The 16678-nt window shown below is 36.3% G+C and overlaps 1 protein-coding gene across 1 annotated transcript in view; it reads left to right on the top strand.

The window, feature by feature from the left end:
• The first annotated feature begins 1303 nt into the window (after positions 1-1303).
• LOC134532335 (tetraspanin-6-like) overlaps positions 1304-16678 on the top strand; it is a 92753-nt gene continuing 77378 nt past the window's right edge. Inside the window, exon 1 of the mRNA XM_063368756.1 lies at positions 1304-1449. Within this exon, the coding sequence (XP_063224826.1) occupies positions 1402-1449 (48 nt within the window). The 5' untranslated portion in view covers positions 1304-1401. The remainder of the gene's footprint in view (positions 1450-16678) is intronic.

Raw genomic sequence — 16678 nt, 5'->3', positions numbered from 1 at the left:
AACAAACAAACAAACTTTTCAGCTTTATAATATTAGTATAGATTACTGTACTCTAGCGGGTAAAAAATTAAACTAACATGGCAGCAGTGGATATAGCAGATGATAATAAGATGGTGGCCTCCAGCAGACGAAAACGATATGGCAGACATGACATCATACTAGCTGGCGATATATATCTTGGCATTAGTGGTGGGAGGTCAGGCTGCCGGAAGCTTTTGTGGAGGAAGGATTTGTCACAATTTTTTTTGTCTATACTGGGTTAGAACTGAGGACATAAGTTCATTTTAAAATTATAATATATTAATTTTTGATAAATAATTATTTTTTTATAGTTTTTATATTTTTTTCCGAATTTCTAGCATAAAAGTGTCAGTTTTCATAATTGACGGGCGTAACGGTAATTGCAACGTTCTAAATCCAAGATGGTAATGAATTGTGCAAAGATTATGTCAATACATGTCCAAAATGGACACCATAACAATTTGTGAAACGGTGTTTTTTAAAATAATTTTTACTAAAATGTTATTAAAAACTTTTTTTATAAATTGTAAATATTTTTTGCAATATTTTAGCATAAAAATTACGGATTTTCAAAATGGTGATCATAACGAAATTTCACCAGTTACGTCTTAATTCAAGATGGCGGCCATGTCATCTTTTTTTTTTTTTTATCTAGGTGCGGCTAAGAGCAGCTAGTCGTTAAGGAATTTATGCCGATTTTAGGAATTTCGAGGCTGTGGGATTTTTTGAGGAATAAAACGGGAAATTTTCCTTCAAAACGGAAAGTTTCCTCGCGAAGTAGAGACATTTTTAGAAATTTTGAGTCATTTTGAATTATTTTTGATGAATTTGAAAGAAATTTGACACCAAAAATGACGTCACAATCCAAGCTGGTGGACATCACCATTTACCACAAGCCTGTCTCCTGACATACATTTATATAAGTAGGTACTACTGAGGCATTCTTTCTCACCACTTCAACATAACTAACAAATGCGTAAAAATTTCAAGACATTAGTACAGATTAAGCATTTACCAAGCATTTATATGAATGAAAAAAAAATAGTTATAAAGGGTAAAATTTCAAAAATTGAGATGGTATGAGGGGAAATAATATACTAAGCTCCCAGTTAACACAATGTTAATGATGGGTTTCACTACTACTAGCGCCGTTAGTACTCAGGCCGTCTCGAACTTCACTAAGCCGACTTGACACGTCAAGGAAAAAAAACAGGAAGTTGTCAGACCTATCTAAATGATCGTGGTTTAGATCAATGGTATTATCTATGAAATTCTGAATATTATAAAAGCATAAGTTTTTAAGGACAAGGTGCTAGGCGTTTTGCAAAGGTTTATTAGTATATAAGTTAAATAAAGCCTTAAAGTAATCACCACAAGGCAATGTGCGTCGACCGACTTCTCTTTACGTGTGTAAATGCCATACTAGGTGTGAGTAGATATTTTCATTTTTATTCCATTTGAATGTTTTTATCTATATGTGTTTTACTTATTTATATGCCTAGAAACCACAACTTAAAAAACTTTTATTGAAGTAGTTATCTCAAAGATAAAATTATTTTTCACAATACTTAAAATTATATTAATCATTAAACTTAGGATTTTTTTTATAAGATGTAGTTAATTTGTTTTTATAATTAGCTCTACTGACTGGACATTTCTGATAGAATGTATGTATAGTTATTGTTAGAATATTTTAAGCTAGTGATTATAACTATTATATAATCCCCCACTTAACAGTTAAAATATTTGACTGCTAAATCAACCATAACAAGACAATAAATTTGGCTGATAGCTTATAAGGTTATACTAAATATTGTAGTTTGAAAACGCAAGAAAGTCGTTCAAAGAACCGGGTTACACATACCTAATGCAGTGCATTACGGCGGCAGTTCCTGATCATGACGTCAACGAATTTGCAATAAAGGTAGTTTGATTATTTAGAATGTACGTTTTCCCCAAGTTTTCTGCAGTTGTGGTTATTTATTATGAACTGAAAATTTTGTGCAATGTTTGGTTGCAATAATTACGATTTTGTTAACTGCTCGAAGTCTTTGTATGAGTTATACTTCTTAAGGTGCATTGTTGCCGGAGTAGTCCTCTTGTGGCAGCATTTACCTGTTCATATTCGCTTGAGTGAATATCGGGAGACATAGGTACATATTGATAAGCAAATATATTAGGTACACACATGGATTTTTTTTTTTTTTCCGGTGGTTAGGTGCGCGTTGCCAACTGTGAGTTCCAAGGTTCGCATCTCATCATTGGTAAATAAATTTTTATTAATTTTTTGATAATTTATTATTACATTTTAACAATATAGTTTAAGAAAGTTGCATTATTATTTGATATTATATTAACTAAGTTTTATAATATTATTTAACACATAGTTTATTCCATTATTTTGGTTATATTACACTAGATTGGCATAAAATTTATGGTAAATATGTAGTTGGGCGATATGTGTTAAAAAAAGTTTTTTAGATCCGAAAATACTTTTATTTTATGCTCTTTTCATTTAACCTGGCGGAGATAATAAATTCCAAATACTTTAGGAGATATCGAATTTTTTAATTTTCAGCACAATACCTGTGCATTCATGCGGCGTAGACGATTGTTTCTTGTTTACGAGTATCAATTTTCTACATATTTACCTGGCAAAGGAATTGTACCCGCCTCTAACTTAGGTGAGTTTTTAACGTTTCAAATTTTAATGTTTTATTTGTTATTTGGATATCGTTGCGCATCTAATAAGTAAAAAAAAAAATTACTTGAGTTCCTAATGTTCATGCTTTGTCCCGGTTTGTTAGGTCAGGTCAGTTACATTATAAGTACTTTAAAACTAAACAACCATTAAAATTAATTCATATTATTTTTAATGTCCGTTTAGTTTGAAAGTATTTATAATGTAACTGACCTGACATAATCGACCATTTTAATTAATTAGGCATTCGCGAACACACGGCTAAATAAAAAATAGCGACGGTCGAATTGCACAGGTCTTGTATTGCAAAATAAGAACGGCGATATCTCCTAAAGTATTAGTAATTTCTTATCTCCGCCGGGTTTTATGAAAAGAGGAAGTTAAAAAGCATAGAATAAAACTATTTTCGGAATTAATTATTTTTAACAAATATCGTCCAACTACATATTTACCAAATTTATTTTTTACTTATAATAAATTTACATCTTATAAACACAGTTGAGTGATTGGTTGGAAAACATGAATTTGTATGTGTGCGTGTGTGTGTATATATGAGTTTATGTTTGGTTATTTGCATGCTTTGTTTGTTTATATACAAATCTACATTTTTTACGAGCTTAATGAAATTTTGCACTCTTGAAAATGAAAATTAATTTAAATAAGATATCTAAACAAACAACCCATTACACTTTCCCAACCTCTTAAAGTGAAGTTTTGCTACTTCTTGGTGAAATTAGCACAACTGACTTTCAAAATAGGAATAATCACTGTATAGTACATCTATGGAAACAAAGCTAAGTGTGGTCACTAAGTGTGAAGTATTGTAAGATCACACAACTGCAACATTTAATACTTTTGCCGGTTTTTAATCCATTTAAAGATAAAATCATTGTTGTAAATATTTTGTATTAATTTTTATAGAGTAAGTTTTTATAGAGTAAGCTCTTGTAAAACCATAGAAATAAAAATTTCGATATTTTGGAATTCCTCTTCCCCTAGGTAGGCTATTTGATGAAATGTGGTTAGCTACTTTTAAAATACTGTATTTGCTGTAATTGCTGTAAAAGTATAGGTTAGTTTAGTGACATTTAAAATACATAATGGTTTTTTCGGTAAAGTACGACCAATGAATATAAATAATACTTATAGAAGTCGCCAAGCCATAAGAAAAATTGTGTGCACTTTTAAAGTTAGTAGGATTGCCCGACACGAGATGGCATTGTAATAGCCTGGTGGCGTCGTTGTGCGATGAGCAGAGAAAGTATTCATTCGTATTTTCGTGATTTTTTTTGGTCTTAGAAATAAAGTTCGCTGGTTTCCTGAATGGCCGTGGAGAAAACAGACCACCGAACAAGCTGGCCGCTTTCTCCTTGGCAATCTGAGATCATACTAATTGGCTTGACCTTTGATGATTCACATTTTGCGATCTCTTCCTATACTTACAACAGGAACACATCAATCACTAATGTTGCTTGTGTTTTGCTATGTTGAGTGTGCTGGTTTTTTAATCAAACATTGATTAAATTTTAAAATATAAGCTGAGGATTAAATCTTTGAAGTTTGAAAAACTTTACAAATTTCATCATAAAATTAAACAACCAAAAATTACTACAAATCAATCAAACGAAATTTTAATTTAACATATAATGGCGCATTACATTAAGATCTCGTTTAAGCTGTTATTCTACCGATGTAACAAGCCCAATCCAATAGCAAACAACATATAAAAGCAATTTATCACACAATTATGATTTTCAGTATAGGACTTAGAAATGAAAAAAGTTGCCCGACCGGAAAGTGGTCTTGAAAGCTTCCTAATTAAAAAAAAAATTGGTTGTCTTTAAAGTCGGTTTACGGACGATAGTTTTACGTGACGTCATAAAAAAACATTGATGAAATGATTGCATACTTTCATGAATAAAATTGAATAATTTTTATTTGAATTATCACTATTTTATTATGTGTAACTGTAAAACACCATTGCTCGTACAAAAACGTATTTGAAAATTTAACATTACTTTTAAATAACCTTACCGATTCTGCTTTAAATCGGTGAACGATCGTTAAATTACATAATATTAATAGTTCACACGACAAAAACATTATTGAAAAGTGAAATCAATGGTTGTTCCAATCGAGTGGAAGAGAGATGCGGTGCAAGCGTACAATGAGCGTAATGGGACACATCGTAGTGGGACAATGTGCGTTATGGGACACTTTTTCGTGCGTGCATCCGGAGTTCATCGATTTATTAGATGTTGTCACGTCAAAAACTTTTGTTAGGTGCTGGACGTTATAACCAAGCAAAAAAGACAATGTATTTTGATAAACTTATTTTTGGTTTCATTCAAATGAAAAAATACGGTAAATGCTAAAATGAGATCAAATGCTAACTTAACGTCACAAAAAATTTTGTGACCGTGTTTTCATTATTTTTGAAAGAAAAAATACTACAATTCCAAATTTTTTGGGCGTTATCCAACACTGTTTTTCACCAGGATAGAAAGTATGAAAATATATTTGGTTGAAATGCAAGATTTACATTTTGTGATAGTAACCAAATAATATGCTTGTATATAATTGTTTGATTTGGGGTTGTTTTAAATATGCTTTACTGTTATTTTAAATATAGTATAAGTTATACGAAAATACAACTTATCATATCTCTTCTTAGACTCGTGTGATGAATGCTCAGAATAATTATTAGCATGTAGGCTTAACAGTTTTTTATACATTGAATGACTTTAGCTATTTTTTTTTAACTCTTTCGCTGTGGGATAAATAATTGTCATCTATACCCATATAGTGTTCAAAATATTGAGAGAAAAAAAAGAATGATGTTTTTTGAGACTTAGATTATTATTATTATTATTATTATTATTATTATTATTATTATTATTATTAAACATAAGAATGTAGTAAAAAGTGTAAAAAAAAATTTAATTTCTTACATATGTTTACACATTTTTTTTTAATTTTAATTTTTTCCGGTTTTTTGTGTGTACCAGTTTAAAATTTAACTAAAATTAAAATTAAAAACAATCTTCATGAAAAGTATTTTTACTTAATTTTAACTAAGAAATCCTATATAACTTGCTTACACAATATATAAAATATTTACTCATTACCTACACATTGTTACAAAAATACACATTGGTCAGTATATCAGAAAGTGTAAACATTGGAGTGAAAATACATAGTTGTTTTACTACCCAGTACCCAGATACCAGAAAAAAAATTGCTGTAAAATATTTTTTACACATTACATAAAATGTTTACACATTGTTACATATACGTACTTCTCCAATCTTTTCTGTGTTACCCAGACAGTACGAAAATTGTGGAAATAACTTTGCAATGTAAATCATTGTTTTTAACTCAGAAACGAAAATTGCTGTTGCACACTACACAAAATATTTACACATTTTTACACATACAAGAACAGACACGTCTGTAGTTCATTTTTGTATGGTATTCCCCAAAGCAGGGTATAGGGCACAGTGGGGGATGTTCAGGACAATTTTTACATATGTATATGGTTTGCTTACATTTACACTTTTCCTTTCCTCCTTGCTTACACTGGTAAGGCATAATGGAGCACACAATGCAGTTTGGCTTGTGTTTCTTGTCAATTTGTAGGCCAACGAAATGTCTCTCACTCAGTCTGGTCAGTGGAATAATATCTGCACAAATACATCCTTTCGTTTTTGGTGGTGATCTGCAATATTCTACCAAAAAACACTCACAATTACACAATTCCTGTACTGTAGTACAGACATTTTTGTATCACGTGACATGTTGTACGCCATTTTTCCGTTTACTAAGGCAGCTTCAACAATGAAGTGCCATAGCACATGAAACCATTTCCTGTTTTTGTGGTAATATGAGTATGTTGAAGACAGTTGGTCAAAACGATCTACGCCATTCATTTTTTATTATATTCTAAAACCATCTTTGGTTTGGCAACTGTTCTGTATCCATTGTCTGTATTTTTTGCTCGTACATTCACTACAGTCAAATCATTGACAAGAACAGTAGACAAAAGATTGACCCTCCCAGTATCCTGCCAAGTGCAAGTAATCATTCCCTCCTCTTGGTTTTTTACTGTTCTTCAATTTACAAATACTGGGCTTACAATCTACTGGCATACCACGCCTGTTCGTTCGAACTGTCCCACAAGCCCCTATGTCATTTTGTCGGAGAAACTGGAACAGGGATGGGCTTGAAAAGAAATTGTCACAATACACTATACGTTGTGTTTTTTTTAATCCTAACATAATATTTCTAACTACACGCTCACCCAACCCTAAACTGGTATCAGCATTTACTTGCAGCCCACTTTTGCCTACATACACATCAAACCTCGACAAGAAACCTATTTCACTGTCGCACAGTGACCAAAGTTTCACTCCCCACTTTGTGGAAGGTTTGGAAGGCATGTACTGCTTGAACCAGAGACGCCCTTTGAATCGAAGCGTTGATTCGTCAACCGACAAGCTACGACCAGGTTCAAATTCTTCCAGGTAGCCTACGTGTTTTTCACAATATCAATGATGGGACGAATTTTGAATAGAGGATCATATTCCTCATGATTTTTTGGTAGCTGTTTATTGTTGTCTTTAAAATGTAAAAATTTTCTAAGATTCTGGTACCTGTCACGAGACATAATGTTGGCATAATTTGGCGTATAATTCAGCCAAGACGCTTCAGAAAAATACTGCTCAATTGATGTTTTGCGACAGAAGCCCATGCCAATTTCAATGGCTGTCATTGCCTGTATATATTCGGGAGTGCATTCTTTCCACTGCATATAACGTGAACGAGGGAATACTTTATCTGCCTCAATATTCTCATAAAATTGTGAAGCATACAAGTTGGTTTGGTCAGACACCCAACTAAATATAGACTTTATCTTTGAAAGATTTGTGCAATGGGAGTGCATGACTTGATGTAGGCATTTGGACATACGCCATTGCTTAGCACATGTATGTCTGCAGAAGAAAACTACAAAAAAAACACAAATGACAAAAAACACAAATGAATTTTTTTTTTGTTTTTTTCCATGTTTGTTGACCATATTCCTGTTGTGGAATATTGTGTGGCGTTAAATCCTGACAACAGCAATTTTTGCTTAATTTGTGTTTTTTGTCATTTGTGTTTTTTTGTAGTTTTCTTCTGCAGACATATATGTGCTAAGCAATGGCGTATGTCCAAATGCCTACATCAAGTAAATATAGACTTCGGAAAAAATTTGACAATCTACTGCTGTATCGCTTGAGGTTAACGTTTTTAGTGATGTATGTAATGGTGTCTTTTTACACCAGTCAAGGCAAACATACATATTTTCAGAGTCCATGGTTATCCAGTCATTACTACATACAGGTTTTGTGTTTTCGGTATCTTTTGAATGCTGTTGTGAAAAGCTGTCACTACCACTCGCGTCACTGTCGTTATCACTTGAATGTTCAAACTCGTTATTAGTAATATTATTATACTTGTTTTCTTCCTTTTCATCTTCAGAAACACAACACTCAAACTCGGAATCTGAATGCGCAAATAAAATATAACATTCACTTTGCGTCAAACCTCTTTTTCGTCCCGATGCCATTGTTGATTACAAGGAAAATAAACACCATAGATGAATAGGTTACAGTAAATAAATATTGGTTCCCGCGGCAAAAGAAAAAAACCCTCACAGCATCGAGATATCGATTCTGAAGATTACAGCACCAAAGAGAAAACAATAACTTCACAAAAACATGTCGCAAATAGAGAAATCACCTTATTCGACAAATGTCGCATGTCGCAAGTTAACAATATTTAATATATTCGACTTTAGTCGAATGTCGAAGTTAAAGAATAATTAAATTCAAATTTTTCTGAATACACTGTGGAAAGACTGAGAAATGTTTGACGTTAAGCTATGCAGCTGCAATCGTTTTATTATATGCAGGTCTGACAAAATTTCACAGTCAAAACAGGGAACAGACTAAGAGAATGACCAAATTATTTAGTGACATGATATGGATTTTATATATTTGAGAAAAAATACAATGAAATACATACCAATTCAAATAATTAAATTAAACATGATTCACTGACTCCTGACATTTGTGTAATTTATATGTCTGCTAAGAGGATTCAAAAATAATTTCCCAATTTAAGATAGATTTTACACAATAGTGTGAAAATATTTTTCAGATATCTGACAAAACCAGTTTAGTTTGGAAAAGGAAAAACTTGATTTACTGGAATTTACCAAATTACTTGATAGGCCAGTAGCATTAAACATCCAATTCGGAAATAATTCCTACAAAAGGTTTTTTTTGTTTCAATGGCTTCATTTGTGACCCAATATGACTCTCCTAAGTTTTCTCCCCCGGGGGGTTGTAGAAAAGTGATGGGGGGTGAAAATGTATCCCCAAAAGGGGTTTTTTGCTTTTATCTCCCACACTAAACAAAATATTTGAAAAGTACATTTCATAACCGTTATAGAGCATTCATCTCTGCGTTGAATGGTACGAAGAACAATTTTTTTGGACAATTCGTTACCAAACTACAGCAGCTGAAAGTTTGACCAATTTTAAATATTTGTGTAAATGGTTGTTTTAACTACAGGTTTTAGACAATGTCTTATTCAAAAATGAAAAATTAGCCAATTGGTCCAACTGTCAACATTAATTACAAGGATAACAATAATATACTATACAAAATTAGTATATTTATATTAACATGAGAAATTGTCACTAAATTAAAACATATATACATAATGGGTGAATATAAGCATTAAATAATAGATGTGTTGAAATAAAATTAAAGTCTTTGACATTTATCTGCCGTTGGACCATTGGGCTCAACGTTTTAGTCGATGTCTGACACTTATGATTCATTGTCAGTCAAAATGTCGAGGTCTTCATACACATCTTCTTCGGCATCTTCCAATAATTCTACCAGTTAGAGAGCGTTTGTGCATGAGGTCCCCTTCCAACTGGCACAAATTATCGAACATTTCAAACCTGCCTTCCTGCAGCCGCAAACACCTGCACACCCTTTGCTACACTTGCGAGAAATCTTCATCAGAAGCGACTGTGGAGGGGCAAGTCCAAAGTTGGACTGCTGCCATCCCCACTGGAGCGGATCCATCTGGTTCCCTAACCACATTTGAACTTGGAGGTAGGTTCTGAAGCAATATTGGCGAGCTGCTTTCGTGGTTGGTGGTAGGGAAGCCAAATTGAATTTAGATTTTGTGAGGGACACCTTATCCAGATTGTTCTCTGTTTTACCACCATAGAGGGTGGTCAAAAATCGTTGCCCAGCTTCTGCAATTGCTTGAGGTTGTGAATCGTGATCAAAGAAGGGTTTGATGTCCTTTAAAAGGTGCACATTCTTGGCCATATGTTTCACTATTTTCTTCTTGCCCAGCTTGTAAAATGAAGAAGTGGTGTCGCAACCACTAATGGCGTGGATGAAAATGAGGACCTTTTTCAGGTCGTCGGCGAGTTTACAACTCTGGTGGGTGAATATTTTTTGTGGTGTTGTTCCTCTTCCAGGTTTGAGGTAATAAATGTTAGCCGATGGTGTGGCTAGAGCAGTGAGGATGACCAACAAATTCGTATCCTCACCGACTAGAGCAACCTTCTCATGACTATGGGCAACTTCGATGGCTGTGGTGACGATCATGTGGTCTGCATCCTCACGAGCTTGCTTGACCGATATGCCTTCACTTTCCAGCCTCTCAGTAAGCAAGCTGATGAGTCGCTCCTTGTTCCTGTTATTTTAAAGAAATTGCTCCTGGGTCATCGTCACCACCATTGACTTCGTGAAGATGACCTCAGGAGCAATGTGCCTCTTCATTCTGCGGAGCCGCAATACAGATTTGATGCCTTTGGTACGCAGGTCTGTCTGGTAGCCATCAAAAACCACAGTGGTAGCTTTTCTGTTGTAGTGGCATTTTAAGTAATCAACATACTTGTTGATAATACATTGAAAGGCATCGCCATTCTTCCATACCACTCGGTATGACACAATGACGTGAGCCGCTCCATCGAGGTTAATTTCTCCTACAGGATCAAAAAAGTCTTAAAGTACAGACTTAGGTGCCTTCCTCATTTCAACCTCATCGAATAGAGACAGGGGATATGGTGCCAGCTCATATTGGAAGAATTCCCTTAGCTCTGCATCAGATTTCTTGAAGAGTGCGATATGGTGAAATATTGTCTCATGATTGACTGGAACATCCTCCCCATGAATGGTAAATGTTGACTTGAAACCTTGAATGTTCATGACACGATTCTTTCTGACGAACTTGATTTGGTCAAAGTTTTGTCCCACCAAGGTAAGCATTGAAGAATTCCCAATTTCAAAGGCTCTGTGTCACTTTGATTCATCTCCCATGACACCTGTACTGATGGACATCATGAAGTCGCTTGCTGGAAAAGGATCGTGAGATTGAAACCACTCCACAAACATCTGTACATCTCCATTATCATGCTGGACTCTAGCATCTCTGGCATCAACATGCTGCTCTGAGGTGGTGAATGAAACCCCGCTAAAATCTTCGACCTGTTGTGCCACTGTTGTAACTATTGGCATGGTGGCTGCCCATCTGCTGAGAGTATTATCTGAAACACCACGACCATGACTAAGCCCTCCACTACTTTTATATGAGCGCATGAGTGTCTGCTCAATGGTCATGTAAGACCAAATCCCACTCCAAAATTTATCAGATCTTCTGATTGTAAACCATACATTCAGCACAAACCTCTCATACTCTTTATGAGATAGTTTCTCTTGTAGGTCCATCATGTCTTGCAGATAGAGCTGCACTGACTTAGCATACAAAAAATGCCCACTTGCATGGAAATAGGGCAACATCATCTTCACAGTACTCAGATGCCGCTCTCAGTCACCAGTCCTCTCTCCCTGTATGAACTGCTTCATGAGGGTGGTCATTTTGAAGTAGAGCACCCATAACTTGGCAGTGGGACCATTATCCTCCATTTCTTCGAGTTTCTCAGTGAACAGCTGCTTCAAATATTCATGATCAAGTTCTTCCAAGGGAGTCTTTGAATGGGAAGGTTCTTCTGAGTCCTCATTACCCCTCATTTTCGCAAGGATGACATTTGCAAGAGCCAAATTGCAGAGAGTATGTGCACGAACTGCCCTTGAATAAGCATGCCCAGCCATCATTTTTTCTGTTGATGCTTGGGCATAAGCAATGCTGAATAGCTCTTGCAGCCCACTTCCATTCATGATGTAGCCTATGTTTCCCAGGTACGACATTAAAAGATGAAAACCCCCCAACCATACAATGACTATGTTCAACTCAGAATCGGGAGTGGAAGATGCCACTATCTCACGTGCCTTTAGATAGAGAGACTGGTCAAATGTAACAAAACAGACATTTTGGTCGAGGATCTTGCATTTTTCAACTGCTGAGAGAAGTGAAGTATAGATGGTGTCATAGTTACTGGGAGGTGCATTGATGAATGGAAGGAAAACCGCGAGTGATGTTGAGTAGGGTTTTGAGGACATGAGCTGCTCCATAAAACCATTCCAACCTGGGAGTTCATATCCTTTCCATTTTCCCACAATCCAGTCGAAATCAGCATGTTGAATGATCACGCTGGAGAAATTTTCCCTCAAGTCCTTAAACACAATGTTTTTAAAAGGTGCCTTGGTTTTCTCAATTGTTGTTATTGGAATCACACCAAATTTTCCTACAATGCTTGCTTTTGGAACAATACTGACTCTAGCTATAGCTTTACTACTTGAAGATGCAGAAATCGCTGGAGTTACACAGTGGATACCACCCATAGCATGGAAAGTATTTGAGCCATCTATGGTGTCAACATTGACATTCACATTGTCCCACACAAATTGGGAAAAAGTGTCTGGATGAACAGAGCTGGGTAGATGGTTCATACATGATACCTCAAAAATTCTGGCTTCCCCATAGGAACAGCAGAACCCTAGTCCATTGGCTATTTGAATCAGATCCCTTGAGCCATATTTCCTGGCCAGGAGGGCCCCGACCCCAACTTGGAGGGGTGAATGGAATGACCTTGATCTGGTGGCTGATATTACTGCATGAGCGATAGAAGTCACTTTTTTTTTTTTCCTTTTTTAAGTGTTCCTCGTTTGCCTTTCAATATGATAGAACCAAGCAATACCTGCAAGGTTTGTGGAACATCATCCTCACAGGTTTCAACAAAACGTTTTGGGTCTGGATAGGCATCAAGGGAGTACATTTTTGCACGGATATCTTCCCTGATTATGTCAGCTGCAGCTCTAACAATTCGTAGGCGTTCTTCCTCCTCATTCGATGGTTTATATTCATACCATTGTTGGGTCAAAATTTTGTAGCCAGTATTGTGGAAACAGAGTACAGTCTCTCGGTTTTGACCAACTGATATAATAATATCACTCCCGTAATTGTCTTCCAACCTTCTCTTCAGTTGTTTATCGGTCGCTTTAGGGCCAGAAAAATCTTTCATGATCTCTTTCATCGAAAATCGGCATTCTTCTTGCATGCTCTCAATGTAATTGCGAACATGTTCAAAAGAAGCAGTGATGTTTTCATCTGGAGGCCTACCCTTGGAACTCGTTGTGTGAACAGGTAAAATAAATTTTCTCATGCAGTTCTGATGGTATCTCCCATTACTGGCAACCAAATCACTCACTGTGGCCAAGCGTGATTTGACTTCTTTTGCCCACTGGTCTCCCCGGGAAGCTGTAGTTTCTAACACTTTGTTCTTGAAATTTATAGTGGTTATTAAACTGACATTTACCCGCCGATTAACATTCAGTCTTAGTTGTTGGGAGATGAAATCATCACTGGCATCCTTGTGACAAAAATAAATTCTGAAATTAAACCCCGACTGACCTGCTCGGCATTGACGTACTCTACTCCCACTTGCTTTCATTGCAGCAGTCACATTCTTCTCCCTGTGGGTCGAGCATGGTTCTTTTCCTCGCCACCGTCATAGCGACGACGCGTCGCCGGTATGACGACGGAGTTATGACGGCCGCGGGAAAATGCGAGCACGGATCCCATTGTCATAACTCTCCCGTCATCGCTAAGGCGCCTTACCTACGACGGCTTGGCAATCGATAATATGCAGAGGTTGGCAGTGAATTTACAGAAAGGATGTGTTTTATTTGGCAGTTGGTGTAGCTGCTAGCAATTTACAGCCAATAGAAAACTACCTACACGAAAACAAGATTGTGGACATTCGTAAAACTTACGCATGATGTGACTATCGAATTATATATTTTCTACAACTATATTCAATATTTAAATCATTTTTCATTGTACGCCTGTTGGCGTTCCGTAAATATAAGTTTTACAGACTATTTTTTGCTCAGTAAAACACCCGTCATGTCTCAGTCTTAAAATATAATAAAATCATTTTACATAGCAAAGTCGGTTATAATTATTAAAAAGTATATAAGAAGGTTAAGGAGTGCATTAGAAACTGTGAAAGTTTGTAGTTTTTAATATGAAAATATTATTTAGCGATCTTGTGAAATGTGTTGCCCGTTATTATTAATTTTGTTTTCAATGGTCAGTTATTATTACTTTAAATCATATGATGAAAAAAGAATTTTTAAAAACTTTTGTGATTCGACGTGAAACATCACAATACTAGACCTGATTTAATCATTATTTGGTAATTTTCGTCACCGTTAAAGTTAATTTGCCGATTTGAAGGTACCGAAACAACTCGGTGTGCTATACGTCCCACTGTTCAAAAAATACTACTGTTATATTTAATTACATTATCCTTAGACTTGTTTATATCATATTTTCTAGTGCACTACAAGTTTTATTCACACTATTTTGTACTGTAGCATATGTATTGGGTGAATACGCTGATAATATTTATTTAGCATCTTGCAAGCTTGAAACAATATAACACAAAGTCGGTGTTCTTAATTAAATGCCTGAATATAATTTATTACGTAAACTGTAGTTGACAATATCGTGTCTGCATTTTATAACTACCAGAAGAGTATAGGTACTAAAAATACCCTTTAACGGAATTAATTACTTTCTTTTCACATAAGCCGCTTCTCTCACAAATTACAATTTTCGTATGAACTATAAACACGAAATCTCTCAACTCTACGTGAAACACTATTATTCCTGCATTGTTACCATTTTATCATACTGAAAGTATTTGAGCGAATCTTAGGTGAATAAAATACGTTTCAATATGCGATACAGCAGGAGCAAACCTAGCCACCAACGAGGGTGGGGAGTAGGCCTAACCTAAAAGTCACTAAATGTTTGGAGGAAATGCTTTGTGTTTAAAATGCGATAAAACTAAGGTTTAAAATAACCATCAGACTACTATGTATTTATCAGCGGCATTCTTGTGTATTTTCAACCTTATCAATGCATGTATTTTATTTTTACAAGTGATTTTTTTTTATTACACGTATGGAAGCTGAAGGGGAAATTAGTTGTTTTTAGAAGTTTAATAAGCCACACGCGTATAGGTGTTAACACTTAACTTTTATACAGAATAATTAACTTGCCGTCGTCCGGGGTCTCGGGCTCGAGTCCCGGTGCGGTTCCTAGCGGGAGTGGCTGTTGCAAATGTAATGAGTCCGGGTGGGCGCCAGACTAGTTCTGGTGCTAGTCGGTAGTTGGGTCGTGGGGTCGATTGCCCTGCGTGGCCCACTAGGAACGTCGGCGATGTTGCGTGGGTTTGAGGACTTCCCTACTCGGTGGGGGTTGGGAATAGCAGGTTTAAAGAAGCGTACGCTGAAGTGAGATAATAAATGACGTGAGTCATTTATTCAGTCGACAGTGGCTCTGGTGTAACGTTGCTGGTTACACGCCACGTCGTACAAGAGGTGACGTTACAAGATACAAATTACACAATTACACGCAGCTGAGTCTGAGAGTTACTGAATTACCGTAGCACAAGTTTACAAAAGGAATGTTACACGAGGTTGCGTTATACAAGTTTACGAATGTTACGTGGAGAGGTGCGTCGCACAAGTTTACAAAATAATTGTTACACGAGGTTGCGTTGCACAAGTTTACAAAAGAATTGTTACACGAGGTTGCGTTGCACAAGTTTACAAAAGAAAATGTTACACGAGGGTGCGTTGCACAAGGTTACAAAGAAATGTTACAAAGTCACTAATTATTCCGTATTATCGTGTCCCTAGGCTTTTCTGAGCCTGGTTACTCAACGAGGGGTGAGGGTGATTGTAGACGGCCAATCCCGTAAATCTGCGTATTGAGGCGGTGCTCGTGTCCACGGCAGTGGAGCGCGGACCGCAGCTAAATTCGCTCAAGAGTTCCCTTACAGGGAGTGTCAGCGCCGGAGCGACTGAGATTAACAAAAGTTCTGTCCTCGGGAGTCGGCCCGTACCGGATAGTGCACCTACCCCGCGGACCAAGTGTGGTGCAGGGGGGGTGTGATATTTATGCGGCCGGATTAGGTCCTGGACCGAAAAGCTGGACCGGGTGCACACGGAGAGATTATTAAAAGGGTTTGAAGAATGACTATATTTACCAGAAGTGAACTCGGTGTGGACAAAGGATGATGTCTCTCCGTGGGACGTGCGTCCGCCCCGGTCCACGAGTCACGTTGAACTGGCGTCATGTCATGGCGTCCGGCCGAGGCTCGGTGGCCCTCGCGCCAGGGTTGACCTCATTACGTTAATTTCTGATCTGATAAGTTAATAAGAGAATTTAATGATGCTAAATTCTTATATTAATTATAAAGGGTGAATTAAGGTCATTTGTCCCTTCTATGAATTGAAAGTTATTATATTTAAGAATTATTATGTTTGAATGTTTTACGTCACACCAGCGACTGTTCGTCTCTTGTCAGATTGCTCTGGTGGGGTTAATGATGCAACACAAGGTTTGAATAATTATGTCATAAGGTCTGGTTGATTGATTCAGGCAGAAGGCCGCCAGGGGAACACTCA

This window comes from Bacillus rossius, chromosome 5 (genome assembly GCF_032445375.1).
Source record: "Bacillus rossius redtenbacheri isolate Brsri chromosome 5, Brsri_v3, whole genome shotgun sequence".
NCBI classification, from domain to species: domain Eukaryota; kingdom Metazoa; phylum Arthropoda; class Insecta; order Phasmatodea; family Bacillidae; genus Bacillus; species Bacillus rossius.
This window is presented reverse-complemented; position numbering and strand designations above follow the sequence as displayed.